The sequence below is a fragment of the Trachinotus anak genome, unplaced genomic scaffold (assembly GCF_046630095.1).
Source record: "Trachinotus anak isolate AG129_WGS33_773 ecotype Australia unplaced genomic scaffold, CSIRO_AGI_Tana_v1 ptg000011l, whole genome shotgun sequence".
NCBI lineage: Eukaryota > Metazoa > Chordata > Actinopteri > Carangiformes > Carangidae > Trachinotus > Trachinotus anak.
The window spans coordinates 4,979,948-4,998,517 of NW_027273862.1; the positions used below are offsets into that span (position 1 = coordinate 4,979,948).

Here is an 18,570-nt window from a genome sequence, read left to right on the forward strand (position 1 = left end):
ATTATTGCAGGCAAATGAGTATATATATCCTAATATCTTAGTCAGAAACACCCTCTGACCTGGCTGGCATTATGTGAGAGAACTGAAGCAGTGAGCAGTCATAATTTCACAAGAGGCTAAAAGATCTGATCAGAGTAGCTGGGTGAAAGAGCTATGAAACAGAACAGACTTTAAATTAACTCTGTAAGAGGAGCATAATCATACAGATCCACTCCTGTGTACTATGTGGACTTTCTTCAAGTGGCTGTAAATGCTGTACATTTTCAGTGTTGGTTTCATGTTGATCAGCACATTTAATTGGCGGCTGCAATAAGGCAAACACAACACATGCAAGTTTCTTGGCCTCAGCAGCTGTCCTGTAGCAAGCTACAGGTATGTACATCTGTTTTGTGAATGGTATGCCTGAAATTAATGTTGAAGGGATGTCTGTATGATGATGTGCTCATTGGACAGTGTGCTCCCCAAGCACTAGAGGAGATATAATAGGAGTGGACAGGCCTGTAAAGGATCAGTGAACAGTTAATGAAGAGATGAGACAATACTGTGGACCTAGTCCAAGACAATGTAAGTAATAACTTGTTCTACTGCAACAAAAAACAGTCATCCAACACACAGTATTTTTCAGTCTTAGCTGAAAATAAGATTAGACTGTAAACAGCTCCAGTATCAGTAATATGGATCCTGGTAGGTGACCAATCAGATTAAACTAAAAGTCTACTGTATGTTGTAGGTGACTATGGTTATGTGTTATTCTTTTATTCTTTCATTAAGCCAAAGACCATTCACTCATGTAGTTCATCAGGACAAATAAACACAGCGCCCTTGACCAGCGGTGCAGACTGATCCGGTAACACAGACCTAGCTTCAGGGTCTCCATAGGATTCAGCAGGGCCGCTTGTGAGATGGCAACATCGGTGATAAAACATCCTCACCTTACAAGCTCCTTCTGGGGCTGAAAAAAATTAAGCTGTGTCTGGAATCAGGCACTCCTGAGAGAATGCAAGTATCCAAGCAGTCAGTATGCTCCAGGATGCCCCTTTCTCATGCCCTAGGTCCTCCTCTCATGCCCCAGCAGCTCAGACAAGCCCAGGAGAGAGAGACCTTGTCATTAGTTGGGCCCTCATATACTGTACATTTCTCGCAACCAGTGACCCACCAGAAAGAACCTGGGCAGCAAGGACCCAGATGTGTGTGTTCTTCTTAGGTAGCAGCCCTAAGCTTATGAACAGATTTTAAATTAGTTCAAGATGTACTCAAAACCCTGCAGGTTTCCAGATGCAGGAAATCAATGGACACAAGCTGAAATGGGCAGGTTGCCTTGATGTTCTGCATTGCTTTTGAGTTCTCTTCTTTTTCAGACACTCACACACTCTTACGACAAACAGTTCCACCCTGACATGTATTCTTGGTCAGTAGAACCTGTCTCTGTTGAGGCCTAGTGTTCTCTTCAGGCCCAAGTGTCACATTTTCTGATGCAGTTCTATGCAGACAACTGGAAGCCATGAGCTTCCACCACTGAATACCTGTTTACTGGTTTAAAATACAGTTATACTTACACTCACTGGTCAACATAACTAAATGTCATTGTCAAGAGACATTTTTGAATGAGGGAGAGGCTGTGGCATTTTTGGCATTTCTCTGTATTTGCCTGCTCACTTTGATATGTTTGGATATGTTTTATTTTATAAACAATATGCACTTTATCTTGTATCATTACAGCCATCCCTATTAAATTTAATGATTTTCTAATTTGTGCAGCTGTGGGTATATATAAGCCATGGTCTTACGCTGCTTTCTTCAACTGGCAGTTACACCCAGATTGAAGACCAGCAAGTTATCAGTGGTTTCCTTTATTCTTTCAGGTAGGTAAATGTTGCTTAACCACCATCATATTAAATTAGTAGTCTACCCTTAATAGTTCATTTGCTTACATTGTTTATATCGTGCTTTGTTATATTGTTTTAGGTGATGACATACTTTTGGATGCAACCATCACTAATGCTTATATAGTTCCTCAGGAATTGAAGCTGTAATTTTAATAGTTTTGATAATCTAATCTGTGACAATGCATTAGGATCAAGTTACATTGTAAATACAGATAAGATACACAGCACAGGAGGCATGATTTTAGTCATTAGTGAATCATAGGAAATAAATATTTTCATTTGTAATACTTACCATCAAATGTATTACTATCTTTGGGTTACTTTGTACATCATGAGCTTTAATACTTTTTATTAGAATCAATAATTTCTGATTGTTTCCTTTATTCTTTTAGAATAAAACTACACTCTCTTATGAATTTCTGAATATATTCTGTATAAAACTGCCTATAATGAATGTACTCTGAAAAAACATATCACAGCTCAGCCCTTAGACAAACTTATACTGGAATATGTAGCTATTGTACCCACATAATAAAAGTTGGAGTGAGTTTATCCAAGGGATGGATTATAATTAATCTGGGGATTTTATATTCAGCTTGTCATCTGCAGCATGACCTTGATGGTATTCATTTTTTAAGACTGCTGAACTAAATTCTCATCATGGTACAGTTTGTCTTTTTATCAGTTTTATTCATTACACAAACGATGCTATGGCCTATGACTTGTGGTTTACATTCTAAGGTTAACATGCTTCGGACCCAGTGGCATGCCATCAGGACAAGCAAGCCAAGCAGTGCTTGACCAGTTAAAGTTAAATTGACATTGGTTAGAACGATACCGAGGTGGAAGCCATATTTCTCCGCACATATCAGAACAGAGTTCTGCACAAAGGAGCTAACATAGCCTGTTTACATTCATAAGCTATTTTCTCTGGAAGCTAGGTTGACTACCAGATCTATCACTCCTGTTATTTTCGTTGGTATGACGGCATTGCGTTGACAAAGGCTGGGGTTTGTCAAACAGAAAGGGAGCATCAGTTTTTTGGAAGTTTGCATATTGAGGATAATCCACGGATCTTTGACAGGTGACCAGCTATAGCCAGCTACAGACGAGTGCTTGTCAAGCTGCCCTTGACTGAGCTTCCACCATTCTGAGATCAGTTATGATATTGCATGCATTATTTGGCACATTCACAGATGCATGTGTAAATTGCCTATAAGAAAATTACTTCAACAATCTTCTCTTCCCAAGCGTTAAGAAGCAGCTGTAGCAGGAGAACAAGCAAATTACACTGTGATTTGTCATCTCAAATCAGTGTAAGTGGTCTTACTAATCATCTTGGTCAACATGTTTAATGACGAGGTGGATTGTATAACAGCTTTTAATTACTCCCTCTGCAAGGAAAGCTTTCACAGACATAGTTATTCAATTTACATAGTTACAGCTAACCATTTAACATAGTACCATGGCTTTATAATTCTGTTCTGCTTTTTCCTTATTATATTACTATGTTTTGCTTTCTGTTGATCAAGGTGTAAGGTTCTCTGTGCAAGATCTGCAGTAAGCTTGGGAAGTTTGAGACAGCATGTTGAGTCAGGACTCGGTTAATATCATTGTCAGTTAATGGTAAATATTTAATATTTAAGATAACAACAAAAGAGATTTTTAGATATTTAAAAGTTAGGTATAAACCTAACACATACAGCCAGGAAGGAGTGCAGATAGGTGAAAGTCCAGGCAGAGTGCAGTAAGATGCAAGCGAGACTTTCAGCACAGTTAAACCGGGCTGTACAAAACTGAGAGACAGGACAGGCCTCAAATTTAAGAGATCTGCCAATACTGTCATGAAAAGGTATGTTTTAGTCTGGTCCAATTTTCTTGTTGACATGAAGTTTACTGACTCGTGCTGTTGAACTTAAATGTTTATTCAGCTCTGTAGTCATTCATGAACAGACCAGCACTTAGCACTTTAGCTGCCATAATTTAGCTTATCCGAAAACACACAACGTTACCCATAAGTCTCTGCTTCACCGTAACACATACACACTTTACAGACTGCAGTGACCTTTAGTGGCTAATATAAATAGAGCCTATCTAAATCACATCACATTAATAGATGTAATAAACAGCTGAATCACACATTGAAATGAGGGGGTTTGTGGGTTGGGGTAGGGGCCTTTTTGTTGGTACTTCAGCTCTGCTTGCCTGTCTGAAAAAGTCACCGCACCCCATTGCTCAGAACATATGATTCCTGTCTGACTAACATGACAGACATGTGGTTCTTGATTTCTCCTCCTAAGGAATTGGACTGTGTAATACACAGTATTTCTAAAACTGCAAATCTCATTATGTTGTAGCTTCAAAATGCAACCTCAGTAACCTCAATAGTCTTTTGGGACCTCCTTATTGACCTGCAGGCAGTGTGTAACCACTTACAGAACTCAAGAAGCACTGTTGTGTAACCTGACAATCACTGTTTTCTATTTTTCCTTGATTCCTGGTGCTTTTTGCGGAGCATGGTGAATGTACATCGTATATAGCTGACAGCTACACAATACACAGACCATCAAACAGCTCCAACCATGTTTTACTATGTTCATAATACTGTTATGTAACCCTTAAGTAAGATGGACAGCCTCAAGGACTTCACACACAAAGACACATCTGGAGACAAACACATTGGTCTAAAATCTGATGGACATTTTCTATTTTTTCAGACTTATTCTACACATGCAGGTTAGATGTTGTTGTGAAATAAATATATCCAGTAAACAGAAAACACTGAAAAAATGTGAATTAATTTAAAAAGTTCATTAACCCGTATGAAGTTCCCGTTTTTCGTCTTCATCACATTGTGCTCTCAGTGCTGAAGTAGCAAGGTTGTCCACCTTCTTGACTGAACACAGTCAGGCACCTGTCGTCAGTTGATTTTAGCTCAGTTTGCTCACAGCTGCTGTCATTTCCACTAGTGTTCACCTCTCTGTTAGAGGGCAAAGCAGCAGCAGTACATTTCAAAGACTCCATTATCACTGTGTTAGTTTCTTTGTCTGACAACACTGTGGTTTTGCGGTTGCAGCTCCTTAGTCCCTTGCGGAGGCGTATGGTGAACAGACCGTAGATGATGGGATCCAGGCAGGCATTGAAAAGACCAAAGATGAACAGGATGTGGGTGAGGGAGTGTGAGACTTTTCCCTCCAAGTCATCTGGGAAGAACCAGTACCACAAACCCAACAGGTAGTATGGAGTCCAACAGACTATGAAGCATATCACTATAACGATGCTCATTTTCAGAGTTCTCATTCGCGCTTTGGGGATGTTGTTCTTTGAACAACGTAAATGTGGCTCACTTGAGGAAACTAGAGTAGAGAAAAGGAATCAGGTATTAGTGGATTCCTGGGATGTCAGCATACAGAGTAATCAATAAATAGTATCATACCTTTAGTTTTAAATAAGAGCAACAAATTTAGGTCTTTTTCTGATTTACTTGCCTATGTTCTGAACAACCAAACGCCAGCCTCTGCAGAAAACTTACAGCTCTTTTTTGTCATCCGCTTGGAGATCTGGATGAAGATCCTGGTGTAGCAGATAATCATTATGACCAGTGGCATCAGGAAGAGGCAGCAAAAGGTAAACATGTTGTAGGCAGTTTCCTGCCAGTGAGTGACAAAGCTCCCCCTTGTGGTGCACTGAGTGAAGTTGGCTGGATACGTGATGGTCACATTATGGAAAATAAACATCTGTGAATTTAGAAATTAAATCATGTTAGGATGGCTTTTCACTGGCAGCAGTTGTCAACAAATATTTTCTTTGTCCTGACTGTTTGGTAGGGGTGAGATGTAAAGATGAAAGCATTGTGTGATACTGATATCACAGTGGTTTGACCAAATAGCACAGTATCCCTCAGAATTGCATTTATGTAGGTCACATTATTTACTTCCAAATACCAGGATTCAATGCCATTAAGTGATGCGTCCTTCATGTAACGTGGCAAAAACTAAAGGAGCGGATTTGAATGATAGGTATTTTACAAATTTGATTCTGATGCTTGTGACTTGAGTTTGTATCCCATCTCAGACAAGGAACTGATAGTTTGTTCAACCCTGTGGTTGTCAAATCATAGCTTAGTCACCATAACTACCATACAATTTTGTGGGGTCCTCCTGACAGTGAAATATTTCCATACAATGTGGAAGCTGCTCCTGGATGCTTCAGACTTATGGTTAACGTCACCAGTCATTGCATCCGATTTGCATTCTGTCTTCTGTCAGGAATTTTTAGCCTTTACCTCTCTTTATCTCACTTCTCTCCTACTCTCTGCTCACATGTACAGTAGTTTGAAGTAACGACTGAAACGCAGCCCATTAAGACTACATGTTAATTTCAACGCAATTTCCAGGCTGGGATCTGCAGTTTTCAATTACTGCTTTTCCTCAAAAACTGACCCAGGCCTTTATTTAGCTCAACTGCAGAAGGTAACAGGCTTTTATTTGAGGCAGGTTTGTGTTAGACACAAGCCTTTAATACGAAGCCTCATTTTCAGTCGTTCCTTTTTATGCTAAAGTTACTGCATTGCATGTTAATACAAAGTCAACATTTCTTGTAATCATTTCAAATTAAAGTGGACGGAAACCCTTTATTTCTTAACAGGGCTTTTATTGTTGTGCTCACGCACTGCAGTAAGCGTTTTGTCTCATTTCTGTTTGCTGGTGTTTCTGTTGTTTACATGCTATTTAGATTTGCTAATTTCATTATCTTATCAATGTCCTAACGTCCTCCCCACTCTCCTGCTCTCTCTGCTCATTGTTTCTTATGTTTTATTATACCTCTACCTCCTTTAGTAATAATGATTAATGTAATGAAAGTAGTTTATTTGCCGTGATGGAGGCGAGGCTCAGTGAATTAGAAGCACTACTCACTGCTTTACTTTCTATGACTGCCCGTAATTAGAGGTGCAGCCTCAAACATCTGGCACGCCTGCCGCTGGTACACTCCTATGGGAGCAACCAAGTGACCAATATGGTCATTTAGGTTGGAGGACTTGATTTAAATTGAATTGATTTGAGCCTCAATGCAGAGATTGAGTTGCATAAATTGAGTCAACTTAATGATACATTTTGACCAACTAAAGTTAGTTTAACAAGCGAGCTAGCTGATAAAATCTGATGGCAACAGCTGTTATTTCTGTTGGCAAAATTGGAGGTTGCAGGCTGAAGATGAGAGGCGTGATTTTGACTGCATCTGTCTGAAATTAAGGGCTCACTGATAAATCTTAGTAAGAATCTTGAGTGGTGTATCAGCCACTGTTTTCCCTGTAAACTGTGTATGTGCTGAATGGAAAGCTGAACAAGTGCAGCAATGAACAGGCAGTGTTGACTCTCTTATATCAAATCAAGATGGTTTCTCTCTAACTCTTTACCATGTCTCTGTGTCCTTACCATACCAATATTTTAATCATAATTACTGCTCCCAATTATTTTCTTAATGTTTACATTTTTTTTCTGTTACATGTCCAAAACTAGTCAGAAAGTCAGTCCATTATAATTTCCCATATCCTGATTTGACATAATTTTCTGTCTGACTGATCGATTGATTACCTAATAATTTAAGCTCTTATATTACTTTATTCACTGTGTGTGAATATTGTACAAATCATAGATGAAAAAACACTGGTACTGAACATTTAAAACGATTAAATGTGGCCCAGTCCCAGTCCTGTGAGAAATCATCATCAAACTTCTTTGGTGAGTGGGTTGCACCATATCGCCACACTCCTGCCTTTTTTCCTTTACATGATCAGCAGTGTTATATGCTATGCAGCCAAATATCTTAATGGTTACAGTGAAGCATCTATACTGGCAGGATTAGGGATTCCCATCCCAGTGTTAGTCAGTGATAGAGCCACTAATCCCTAACACCAAGGCCATGTGGGCTTAAGTCATGCAGCTGGTTTTCCTGCATCAAAGTCTCAAGAATTTTCCACATTTTATGTAAATGCACAGAGATGTAAACAGAGAATGATGAAACATTTGTAAGACATTGTTTCATCTAAATGTAAAACCAAATTATATTTTCTGTTAGCATATGTAGTTATGATACTGAAATTATATATGTAGATCCAATTATCTATTGGCAGAAATAAATAATTATTTCCTGCTCACTGGAAGACTGTTTGGATGATGGAGGGGAGGTTTCAGTTGTAGGTCTACAGGGAAAGCCTCTCCAGTTCTCTCCATCCTATTATCCAGCACTTCTGTCTGAATCACTTTCTTCAAAGTGGTCGGTCTCTGTTTAACTGAACCAACAATCTGTAATCACCTGTCTTGTTAAACCAGTGCCACGTGGCCTTACCTGAGGGACTGATAACAAGACGCTCATAGTCCATGCTACCACCAGCATGACCCTGTTCCTTTTCCGGGCCATGCTAATGGCCAAAGGGTTGAGGATAGCCGACTGTCTGTCCAGACTAATCACCACTGTGACAAAGGCACAGGAGTACATGGCCTGTAGTTTGAGGAACATCAAGAATCTGCAAGCCAGATCGCCAGCCAGCCACTGCACTGTGATGTTCCACACAGCATCCACAGGCATCACAATGAAGGTAACCAAGAGATCAGCTGCAGTCAAGTTGATTATCAGCACTCTGACGTGGGATTTGCGCTTGTGGCCGTTGGCTGCCCACAGCACAGCCAAATTGCAGAACGTGGAAATGCCGCACAGGATGAAGGTAATGATCACTCTGACTTTGGCTGCTGTGGAAAAGGTAGGCAGCTGCGGCACTCTGTCCAGTGATGTCCAGTTACAGTGGGGAGCCAGCCAGTCACAGCTGGTATTGAGGTCAAATCTGGCGCTCTGCTGATACATGATGACCGCAGGATCACAGCAGAAGGAGACATTCATTTTCTGACCCTCATCAAGGATCAGCAAGCATTGTTCAGCTACATGGAGGCTGGTAATGCAAAAGAGAGATAAGGCAAAAATGTATAAATGAATCTCATGTCTGAAGTGGTTATAAAAGATTTATCTGTATGGATTTCCATAAGAGGACTAGTTCAGTGAGTAACACAATGGCAGTCAGACAGGGAGCAGTCTGCTGGGTAGGGCACATAACTCATATGCTCACTGAGGTGGAAAGATGGTATGATTGCCTCTAACAAAACCCCTCATGTGCATAGGCAGGTCTCCTCACTGCTGAGTATACAACACAACCAACAGCAACACCTGACAACCTGACAACCCATCAAGTTAATTACACCCTAATGACTATAGCCTCTTATTGGACAAAAAAAAAAGAAAGAAAAAAAAAGTAGGCTAAATGGTTTAAATAAATTCCACTCATGTCTCTTTTCTATGGGAAGCCTTAGCCTGGTATGTAGAATACAAACTTTCCCTTCTAGCAAGCTATATTCATATATTTGCTAGACTGCTCTGAGTAAACGCTGTATTCGCTTCGCTTCTATTTTGCATAACGTGCTTCTCGAATTATGCAGATATTAATCAGCAGTTTAGACTTGCAGCCAATGACAAATTGAAATATGTAACCCATGTTATTATCATGAATTATATTTCATTTATAGTCTTAAAATCCACGGATGAGCTTAAAAACAACGGTCCCCAACCGACAACATACATCCTATATGGACATTAATTTCTGCGTAATTGTATAGTATATTTTACTGTATAGACAATAAAGCAAAATACACGTGTTTATATACAAATCCCCACTGCAGACTTACGTTGATGACCATGTAGTCGTGGAGAGGTGTATTTCCCAGATCAGACAGTGATCAAACAAAGTGAAATCCTCCTCATGGCAGTCCCAGACCCCGCTGCGGCTCCATCTCCGTGTGATGAGAGGAGCGCTGACTTTCTGGACAGTCTGTGAGTCAGCCTGGGGGAGAGCGCCCAGCCTTTCCTCGCAGCTTGACTTCAGGGAGCTCTCAGGGAGTTTCTCACATGCATTTTGTGGCCTGGCCCCTGCGCCGTGCGAGTCAGGCGCTCAGTGGGCGCGGCCACAGCGTCTCAGGAGCCACTGCATCTTTCTCTCTCATCCTAACTCCGCCAGAGTAAACGTCCAGAGACACCGCCGCCCTTATTGGAATCATTTTCATCAAGACTAAACCTGTTCTCATCAACTGCCTTATTTGTGAATGATAATAAAAGATTTTGAAAAATACTTTGTTAATGCCTCCGGAAATTTGAAATTAATTCCCAGGGAAAATGAAGTAAATATAAATGAATGCATTGCAAGCCAGGTTTTTTACTTTTTCTTTACACTGTCTCAGAGCTGCAATTTTTTGGTGTTATTCCATGAGAATGATTGCATTATATTGCATTTACCTATTTTGTCCACCCCTGTATTATTATTCTATGTCAATGTTTCCTATAATACAGAGTTCTTGGAAGTTCATCTCTGCCTTCTCTAGTCTGACATCTGTGTTTCACTTGCAGAAGAGCTCAAACATGCAAATAATGGAAATAATCTTCAGAGAAAATGGTTCTCCTCCAGCTGCCCCCTGCCATCTGCTGTGAGATTTCACATTAGGTATAAGTGCACACACAGTGTCTTGTTCACTCGTTGTTCCCCCCATCTTACTGCTCAGATAACTTTGATACAATACCTACACACAGTTTAAGCTGAGTGTAAAAACCTTTGCAGAAATACTTCTATTGTTGATCATATTTGCCCCAAAGTAAACCATTGTTTAACTGTGGCTTTGCACATAAAAAAAAACACATAACTCTTTTTTTGCCATTAAGCCTAAATATCCTGTATATGTGCAACACTGAAGGCTTCCTTTAGCCAGATCACAGAAGGAAAAATATATATATTTCTCTCTTCCCACTAGTTATTTTGGGCCCTGCGGATTAGGTTTATTTACCAAATGGGATCTTAGTGTGTGGATGGCATCTCATTGTGGTGCTTAAAGCATGAAAAATTACCTTCTTTTTTCTTTTACTTTGTGTGAAATAGGCCTTTAAGAACATTACAGGACCTTGAGTGGTCTGACCACAGCAGTCTTGCTGCAAGATCTACCCATGTTATATAAATAACTATATGTAAATAGCTAAATTTAATCTTCCCACTTAGACATGTCTTTTATTGTCCAACCACTTCCATAAGCTGCAGCTCTATAAGTAGAAATATATTTTCTGCACTTCTGAGAGAACATCATTTAAAGCTGCTATAATCAATATTTTTATACTAATGATGAATAACATGAGTACTTGTACATGAACATTTTCTTTGTTGTTCCCCTCAACTACAGAGTGTTTAGGCATCTTTCAGCACATTGTTGTCGTTGTCCAGCGGGCAACTTTACTGCCCTGGTTCATCCTCACAGCTTTCATCACCTCTCTTGCTGAATCCTGGCGCAGCAGGCACATAACATAGTGAAAACAAACAACTACCTGCACTGCACCAAACGGAAGACAGACCAATTTAATGACTAGCCAGTGAACATTGCTCAGCAAAAGAGCCAGATACTTGTCTTGTCTTGTTTTCACATGTATAGTATAGTACACCCTCTCATGACAGCTTCTCAACACATTATTGTAAAAGTGAAAACATCCTGCAGGGTCAGTTTTTACAGCACATTATCAAATACATAGGCTGCTCTATAGGCTACACTCCTGTTTTCTTCACCATGTCGGCAGTGATGGAGAAATACTCTGAGCTCTTTATATGAAGTAACAAAAGACCTCTTATGTGGGCTTTCCATATAGGAACTCGTGGAAAAAGAGGGGGAAAAATAGAAAAGGCGCTTTAAGAAAGCCTTTACTGACAATACCACTGTCAGGAGTTGGATATTTAGCATAACATTGAGAGGTACTGATTTAGGCCATGTTGTTTTGATAACAACATATTTTTTTTATATTTTGGATCATTTAAAATTGTGGATATGAACCATAAACTTTGCTGAACCAAAAACAACAATGAGCCAAATGAAATCCACTGAATGAATGAAACACATATTTGGACATTTTTTTATTTTTTCTTTCCACCTATTATACAATAGAGAGGGAGGAGTGACAGAAAGGATGTTGAGACAGAATGACATTGTGGGGAGGGTTATAACCTGAATTCAAACCAACAGGCTATGACATAAACTGCTGTTACCACGATAATTGGTATTCAGTTGATTCAGTTGCATGATAATGTTAAACAGTATTTTTCTTTTCAAAGAACAAAAAGAAATATTATGCTAAACAGCACCAGCCACTGCTCTGTGCTTGTGCCAAACTCTCTTTAGAAATTCAAATGAGAGATTCAATTAAAACGCGCTGTCTTTCATGTAGCTGGACTCAATTATTTGATATAATCACTACAAAGAGATGGAAAAGGTACTTAATACATTTTATAAATCTAGGTATGTTTTAATTACTAGTGCTATTTTGGACATTGGGCAGTGACCCTGCAGAACAGAAAACCTCACATTACCTGTCAGCCGCACAGTCTCCTCTCTTAAATCCACTGTGGTGGATTATCAGTTGTGGAAAGTGATGGAGCAGCTGATTGGTGCTGGCTGTTGGTCTATGCAGATGTTAGACTCTGGGCTATTGTCCAAACGGGCTATGACCTTCCCAGCTCCACAGACATCAGACTCTGGTTAATCCAAAGTAATTGTGCTGCTTGTATTGATGTTAAGTATTATTATCATCCACTTCGTCACTGTGATCCAGCCTGAATTCCTCCCCTTCCAACTAATATGACTGCACCAGGCTGGGTCACAAGCAACAGCTCTCTTTTACTTTTTAGTATCCTGGACTCATGACACCTCCTGACCTGCTGCTTATGTAACATATGGCAGCAACCAACTGTCTCCTGTTTTTCTCTGGAAGCCAGGAGAATGCTGAGTGGACCAGTTTTTACCTTATGGTGATTTGTTATTCATGAATGTATAAACATAGTGGTTCGTACTGTACAGTGTTGCCAAATAAAGAAAAAAAAGCCTGAGTTTATCTTGCAAGCCTACCTTGTTAAATGAAGTTGAGTAAAAAATAAATAAATTAAAATTAAAGAATGCTTCTATGTCTTTATGGTATCGTGTTGAACCTGCTTTTGAGACTGTCCCCTCAAAACCACAGGTCATCTGTTCAAACTGCTTACTATAACCATAGATTGTAGTATATAAAATTTGCCGTAGCCTCCATGACATCATCCTGAGGAGGTTTCTGAAGAGCAGTCTGAAGTTCAGAGTGAGCTGCTTTGCCGTTGCCATCTTGGCACCGCCTTACTCCACCTAACTCCCAGCTCATCCATAAATGAGAGGTAAGTCGTGTGTGGAGCTAACACTTTGGCACATGCCAGTTTAATTAGCTACTTAACAAGCTAAGCTAACAAGCCTGGTATGATGAACACGAACACTAATATCTGCTAATCAGTGCTAAAATATAAATAAAATAATACTAGAATTTCACTCACCTCAAACTCAGGTTCTGTCAATTAACCACAAAGCAGGCCATATTACTTGTCCCATACATACATTAAAAATCCTCCAAAAGGCGCCGACCTGTCTCGTACACAGGTGTTGCAATAAGCAGCCAATGGTTTCACACTATTGCACTGACTGACAGTAAAAGCATGGAAGAAGAACAGTGCTATCTAGTAAATATGGATGTAAACAATACAGGGTTCAAACTTTTTATTAAAAAAATGGCTTTACGAATGTTTTATGAGGAAGAAAATGTGCTTGACATGTTAGTTAGAGCTCAAAGATAAACAACAGTGTGTTTAGGTGAAAAACACTGAATGTAAACAGTGGAGCAAATTCCACAGGACGGTGTAAACAATTTACTATTGACTTCAGTTTTTATCCATACTGTACGACATACCAAGATTTAAAAAATGGTTGTTCCAAGAATTCGTTTAAGTAATAATACAGTTTTCTGTCACAATACCAATATACTTCATTGGCATTGGCATTCTCTTTCTCCACTCATTTTCCAGATTTACCTTTAATTTGCACTCATCTGTAGTTTGTTATCCAATTTTTATTACAAACTTTGATGTGCCATAGAATTTAAATTAAAACATCTATACAATACTTGGCCACAAAGTAAGCCTTTGTAGTAGTGACCTACATGTAGGCTACCTGTGGGCCAGATGGAATTTAATAGGCTAAAAGGTGCTGACAAGGAAGTCAGGTGATAACCACTGTGATAATACAGCATCAGAGCCACAGTGGCCAGATGTGTATGTTTCTAATGGTTAAACTAGTGCAGTGCTAATCTGACCAGCATGTGATTAGATATCCCAAAAAGTTTTTATCAAGGATCTGGTGTTAAGATACAAAGCTCTAGTAGTAGTGCATATGTATGTACCCACCTACAGACATCCACAGTTCAATTCAGTTTTATTTATGTTGTGCCAAATCATAGCATACATTATGTAAATAAGGTCAAGGTCTTACAGTATTATGGAGAGAAACCCGACAGTTCACATATGCAGTTATTTGTATTTTTTCAACAGACATGTCAGAGGAAATAACCACTATCATATCATCAGAATCCAGTCTAGTAAAACCATTAAATGTTGATGAGCCATAACCAATCCCATTAGTGAGTGAAATGGCAAATTAGCATTGAAAATAAAATAGCGTCTTGTAAGTGCTACTTGTATATTTTGAGATGTTTGGTTTGCTGATCAAAGTGTTTCTACAATCATGAGTGGAAGTGCCTTCAGACACATTTCCGACAATAATATTAACAAGTGGCTCCACAATATCTGACTATACTGAACTGACCCATGTCAATGTAAAATTACTGTAACAGCATTAATATGTTTTTAATACCTGCATAAATACCAAAACTTGGTCTGATCGAATAAATGAACATGTCAGTGACTGAGCATTGGTTAATGTTACATTCAGCCCTGCTGGAGCAGGGTCAACCTTGACTGAAAGCAGAGCTGACACATACCAAGATACTGAAAGCATACTCAGCATAAAGAGATTTGCTTCAGACTGCAGTGTAATCACAAGAGATGAATGGCCTAGACAGGACATGGTTTCTGAGCCCATAACAGATACTAGTTTCGTGGATGTGAAAAGGACTGCAGGTCAACCATTCTGATGTCTTAGGATCAGTTTATGTTAACTTTGTTTTTATTTTTCTATTTTATTTGATACTTTTCAAACCTTCTACCCCTCTACATACACTTCATAGCTTATTGAATTATATAACTTGTACTTTTCCCTCCTCCCTGTGTGGGAGCTGTGATCCAATAGGTGTTCAATTGGTAGTGATTGGACTTTTAACTTTTTCTCTTTGGTCTATGGACATTGGGCAGAGTTTACTCTACAGTGTTTTTGTTGAGACGGAGGTATTTGACATTGAACTAAAGGTTGTATCTAATGTTTTGTCCATGCATACTGACATAAATACGGTAGTGGCTGAATGCACTTAATAAACAGATGTATGCATGTGTGAAATGACAACATCTACAAATGTTGGGAAAATGAATGAGTGTTGTTTCTACACCACATACAGTTACAGACATACAGCATACAGACATATCCTTTGAAGGCCTATGCTTAAAAAATCCACCCTGTAACTAGAGAGCCTAACTCTTCTGTATAGTGCATCATATTTTGGGACAGTAGACTGGACAGGTAAACTTAAGGTCTACCTGCCGGCAATCTAAGATGTAAGTAGCCTCTGAGGGTCAGTGAAGGGTAAGAAGATTAGCAAAATATGGTTCTTTCCAATTGACTGCATGCTAAAAATATCCAGAGTGGTCTTCCTTCAAAATGGGTCAGCAATGATTTTTCTTTTGCTAATACATGGCAAAAAGGTTGTGCTTGACTGTCTATCATCCAGGCTGACCCATGTAATGTGAAGCCCCGCGGCAGAATCAGAGCAGGCTAGATACATTAAGCACCGAGTACCTCTGGCGAGGGACATGTCATCGCCAGTTATTACTTTACCAGTGGTTTAAATAAAATAATAATTCAGTTTTTACACATTTTCAAACTGGTGCTACTTAATGCTACAGTTGGTATGTTGTTCAGTATGTTGTGCTTCTATTATATTTAATATCAAGGGAATGTTTTTTAGCCATGTTACAGACATTGCTTCAGGGATGGTAATGTCAGTCTGTCTGTAGATCTGTCCACCTCAAGGGTCCAGACTGAAATGTCGCAACAATTTTCATACAGACATCATGGTTTCCCAGGTTGACATTTGGGGGTTTGAATATAATGTCTCAACAAGAACCGGATGAAATTTGGCAGTTTGTCAAGATTTGGCAAGATCCCCAAATTTTTGTCTATGACTAAATTAATGACATCTCCATAACCCTTACGTTTACTTTGTTTTTAGTGCTCATTAGCTAATGCTAATATGTTAACATGTTAAATTAAAATGGAGAACATGGTAAAATGCACATAAAAATTGTCACTGTGAGCATGATCATGTTAGCATTTCATTCAAAAAACTTGTTTACAGTATGTATTGGCAATGTTATGAAAAGTCTAGTGTTAGTTGTTCATGTATAGTCATATGTACAGTTGGTAGCCTGCTGTGCATAGAGTAATATGCATCTTCTGGCTGTACTGTAACCATTGCTGATTATATGAAGAGAATAAGCAGCAGGGAGGCATCCCTGTAGTGCTGCTTTGCCAAAACAAAGGACAACTACTATTGTATGTCTCAGTAAGGATTTTGTGACATTTTTATGCTCTCATCCAGAGCAGTGTAGAAAATTAGGCAAGGTAAGGCAAGTGGCCTTCACCGACTGACTCAGACATTTTGACAAACTACAGAGGCTATAAAATCACATCTATTTTGTATTATGTCATAGTGTGAGCCATGTGCCATGTGCCCCTTCTTTTGTTATATTCACTTTTTGTGTCCTCTGTTGTGTAAATGCATTTATTTCAGTCATGAAACAAAATGTGTTTAACCATGTAACTTAATCAAAATTATATACTAACTTTTAAGAGCATTACGTGTCATCTTTTAAATGATAGTGAGGGTTCACTAACCACTTGCCATTTTATATAATAGGTTCAACTAGCCTGCTCCTATAGCTCACTTGTGATGTTGGGCACATATTAATTCTAGGCAAAGAAGAAAGCGCTTCACCCTCCATTCCAATTACCACCCGCATGTTAACACAACGGCCAAAAGATAATTGACACACACTTTTCAACATGAGTCACAGTCAACAGGCTCATTTGGGCATGAAGATTACAGAAAAAATCTTCAGGCATATGGAATATTTTCCATAGTGTGGCTTCTTGCTATAGACAACTGCAGGTGTAGAGAGGGTAAGTGCTCTTGGGGTGTTTTGGTACAAGGGTTATCAGCCAAACTGAGCATAAAGCCTGAGATGGAAGCAAAGACTGCACAGTGTCGAAACTGATCTATAATAATGATGAATCTACACAGACAAAGACTGCACAGCACTGCCACATCAGAAGAGTACAATCTGAAAAATGCATTACTATTCAAATCCAACACATTTTATTCACAAATGTGAAAAAACTTTAAAGCCAGCGGACAAAGGACATCAAATTATGTATAATCATGTGCTACCATAGGCCATTTAGAAATTACATGCATTGTCTGTCTGAGTTTAATCAAGGTTAAACTAGTGGTCTGTGTTCTAGTCACTGTGTTCAAAGACCTTACATTTAGACCTTTACTGTAACATGATAACATCACTGTTATGACACTCAGTCTAAGGACAATTCTAAGGACAGAAGGATGAGTGTAGCAAGTTGTGTCTTGAAATGTCACACCAATGTAATTTTTCAACCCTGTCACTCTTAATATTCATTAACCACCTGCTGCTGCCACTGAATTATTGTATTGTTGTAATTGTTGTAAAAATCTATTAAAAGCAGCTTACAGACATCCTGCTCTTTTGACAAACATAATATGTAATGCTGAATAGCACACATTTTTTTCTGACAGAAAACACTTCCTCTTCCAACGCCAGAACACAAGAGAGTGCCAAGATGAGTCACTTTCCAAGTTTCATCAAATGTATTAAATGTCATTTGTCAATGGTGACAACTGGACATATTTTGCCTAGTTAATTGTATTAAATTGCTCTTTACCACAAAGTACCATCATCTTATGAAAACCTCTATCTGTGATGGGATAGTTGTGGTGTTAGTTGTTTCCATTCTTTTGCCCATTAAATACAAATTGAATTGGAATAATGCATATGAATGTGTTCCACTTTTACAAATATATTGCTGGCTGACATTGCAGGAGATGTTGTATTTGAAAGTCTAGAGTTTTATCTCTAATGTCAGAGTCCTCTTGGAGAGTCTTGATATTATCCTTGTGGAGCAGTGTGGTATTCTGTTACGGTTTTGAGTTGTATGTTTTGGTTGTTGCACTTTTTGTTCTTTCTGTTCCCCCTCCCTTTTGTTTTCCCTGCAGAGCTTGTGTGTGGCAGGGGCGTGGTGCAGCACTGGCAGCCTGACCCACCTGCAGCCCATCATTCATTAAGCCAGTTTAAAACCCCCGGTTCATCACCCACTCTCTGCCAGATTATTCCATGCTCTCTCCCTGCATGCTGTTCCCCGGCTACCCAGCCTCCAGGTTCTCCGTCGCTCTGTTTCTCCAGCCACTCTCCTGCCAGCCAGCCTCCTGCCTCCTTTTGCCTGCTTTGTTGGACTGTTTTTGGTTCGTGTCATTAAAGAAGTTTTCAGTTTCCAACTCCTGTCTC

At 39.3% G+C, this 18,570-nt stretch overlaps 1 protein-coding gene across 1 annotated transcript; it reads right to left on the minus strand.

The window, feature by feature from the left end:
* Positions 1-3,186: 3,186 nt before the first annotated feature.
* LOC139628385 (putative gonadotropin-releasing hormone II receptor) lies at positions 3,187-9,864 on the minus strand. Its single transcript, XM_071490021.1, is given in 5 exon segments — positions 3,187-4,772; positions 4,774-5,242; positions 5,419-5,623; positions 8,235-8,832; positions 9,620-9,864. Coding segments are annotated over 4 exon segments (1,296 nt in total). The 5' UTR covers positions 8,784-8,832; positions 9,620-9,864; the 3' UTR covers positions 3,187-4,699.
* Between the last annotated feature and the right edge of the window lie 8,706 nt (positions 9,865-18,570).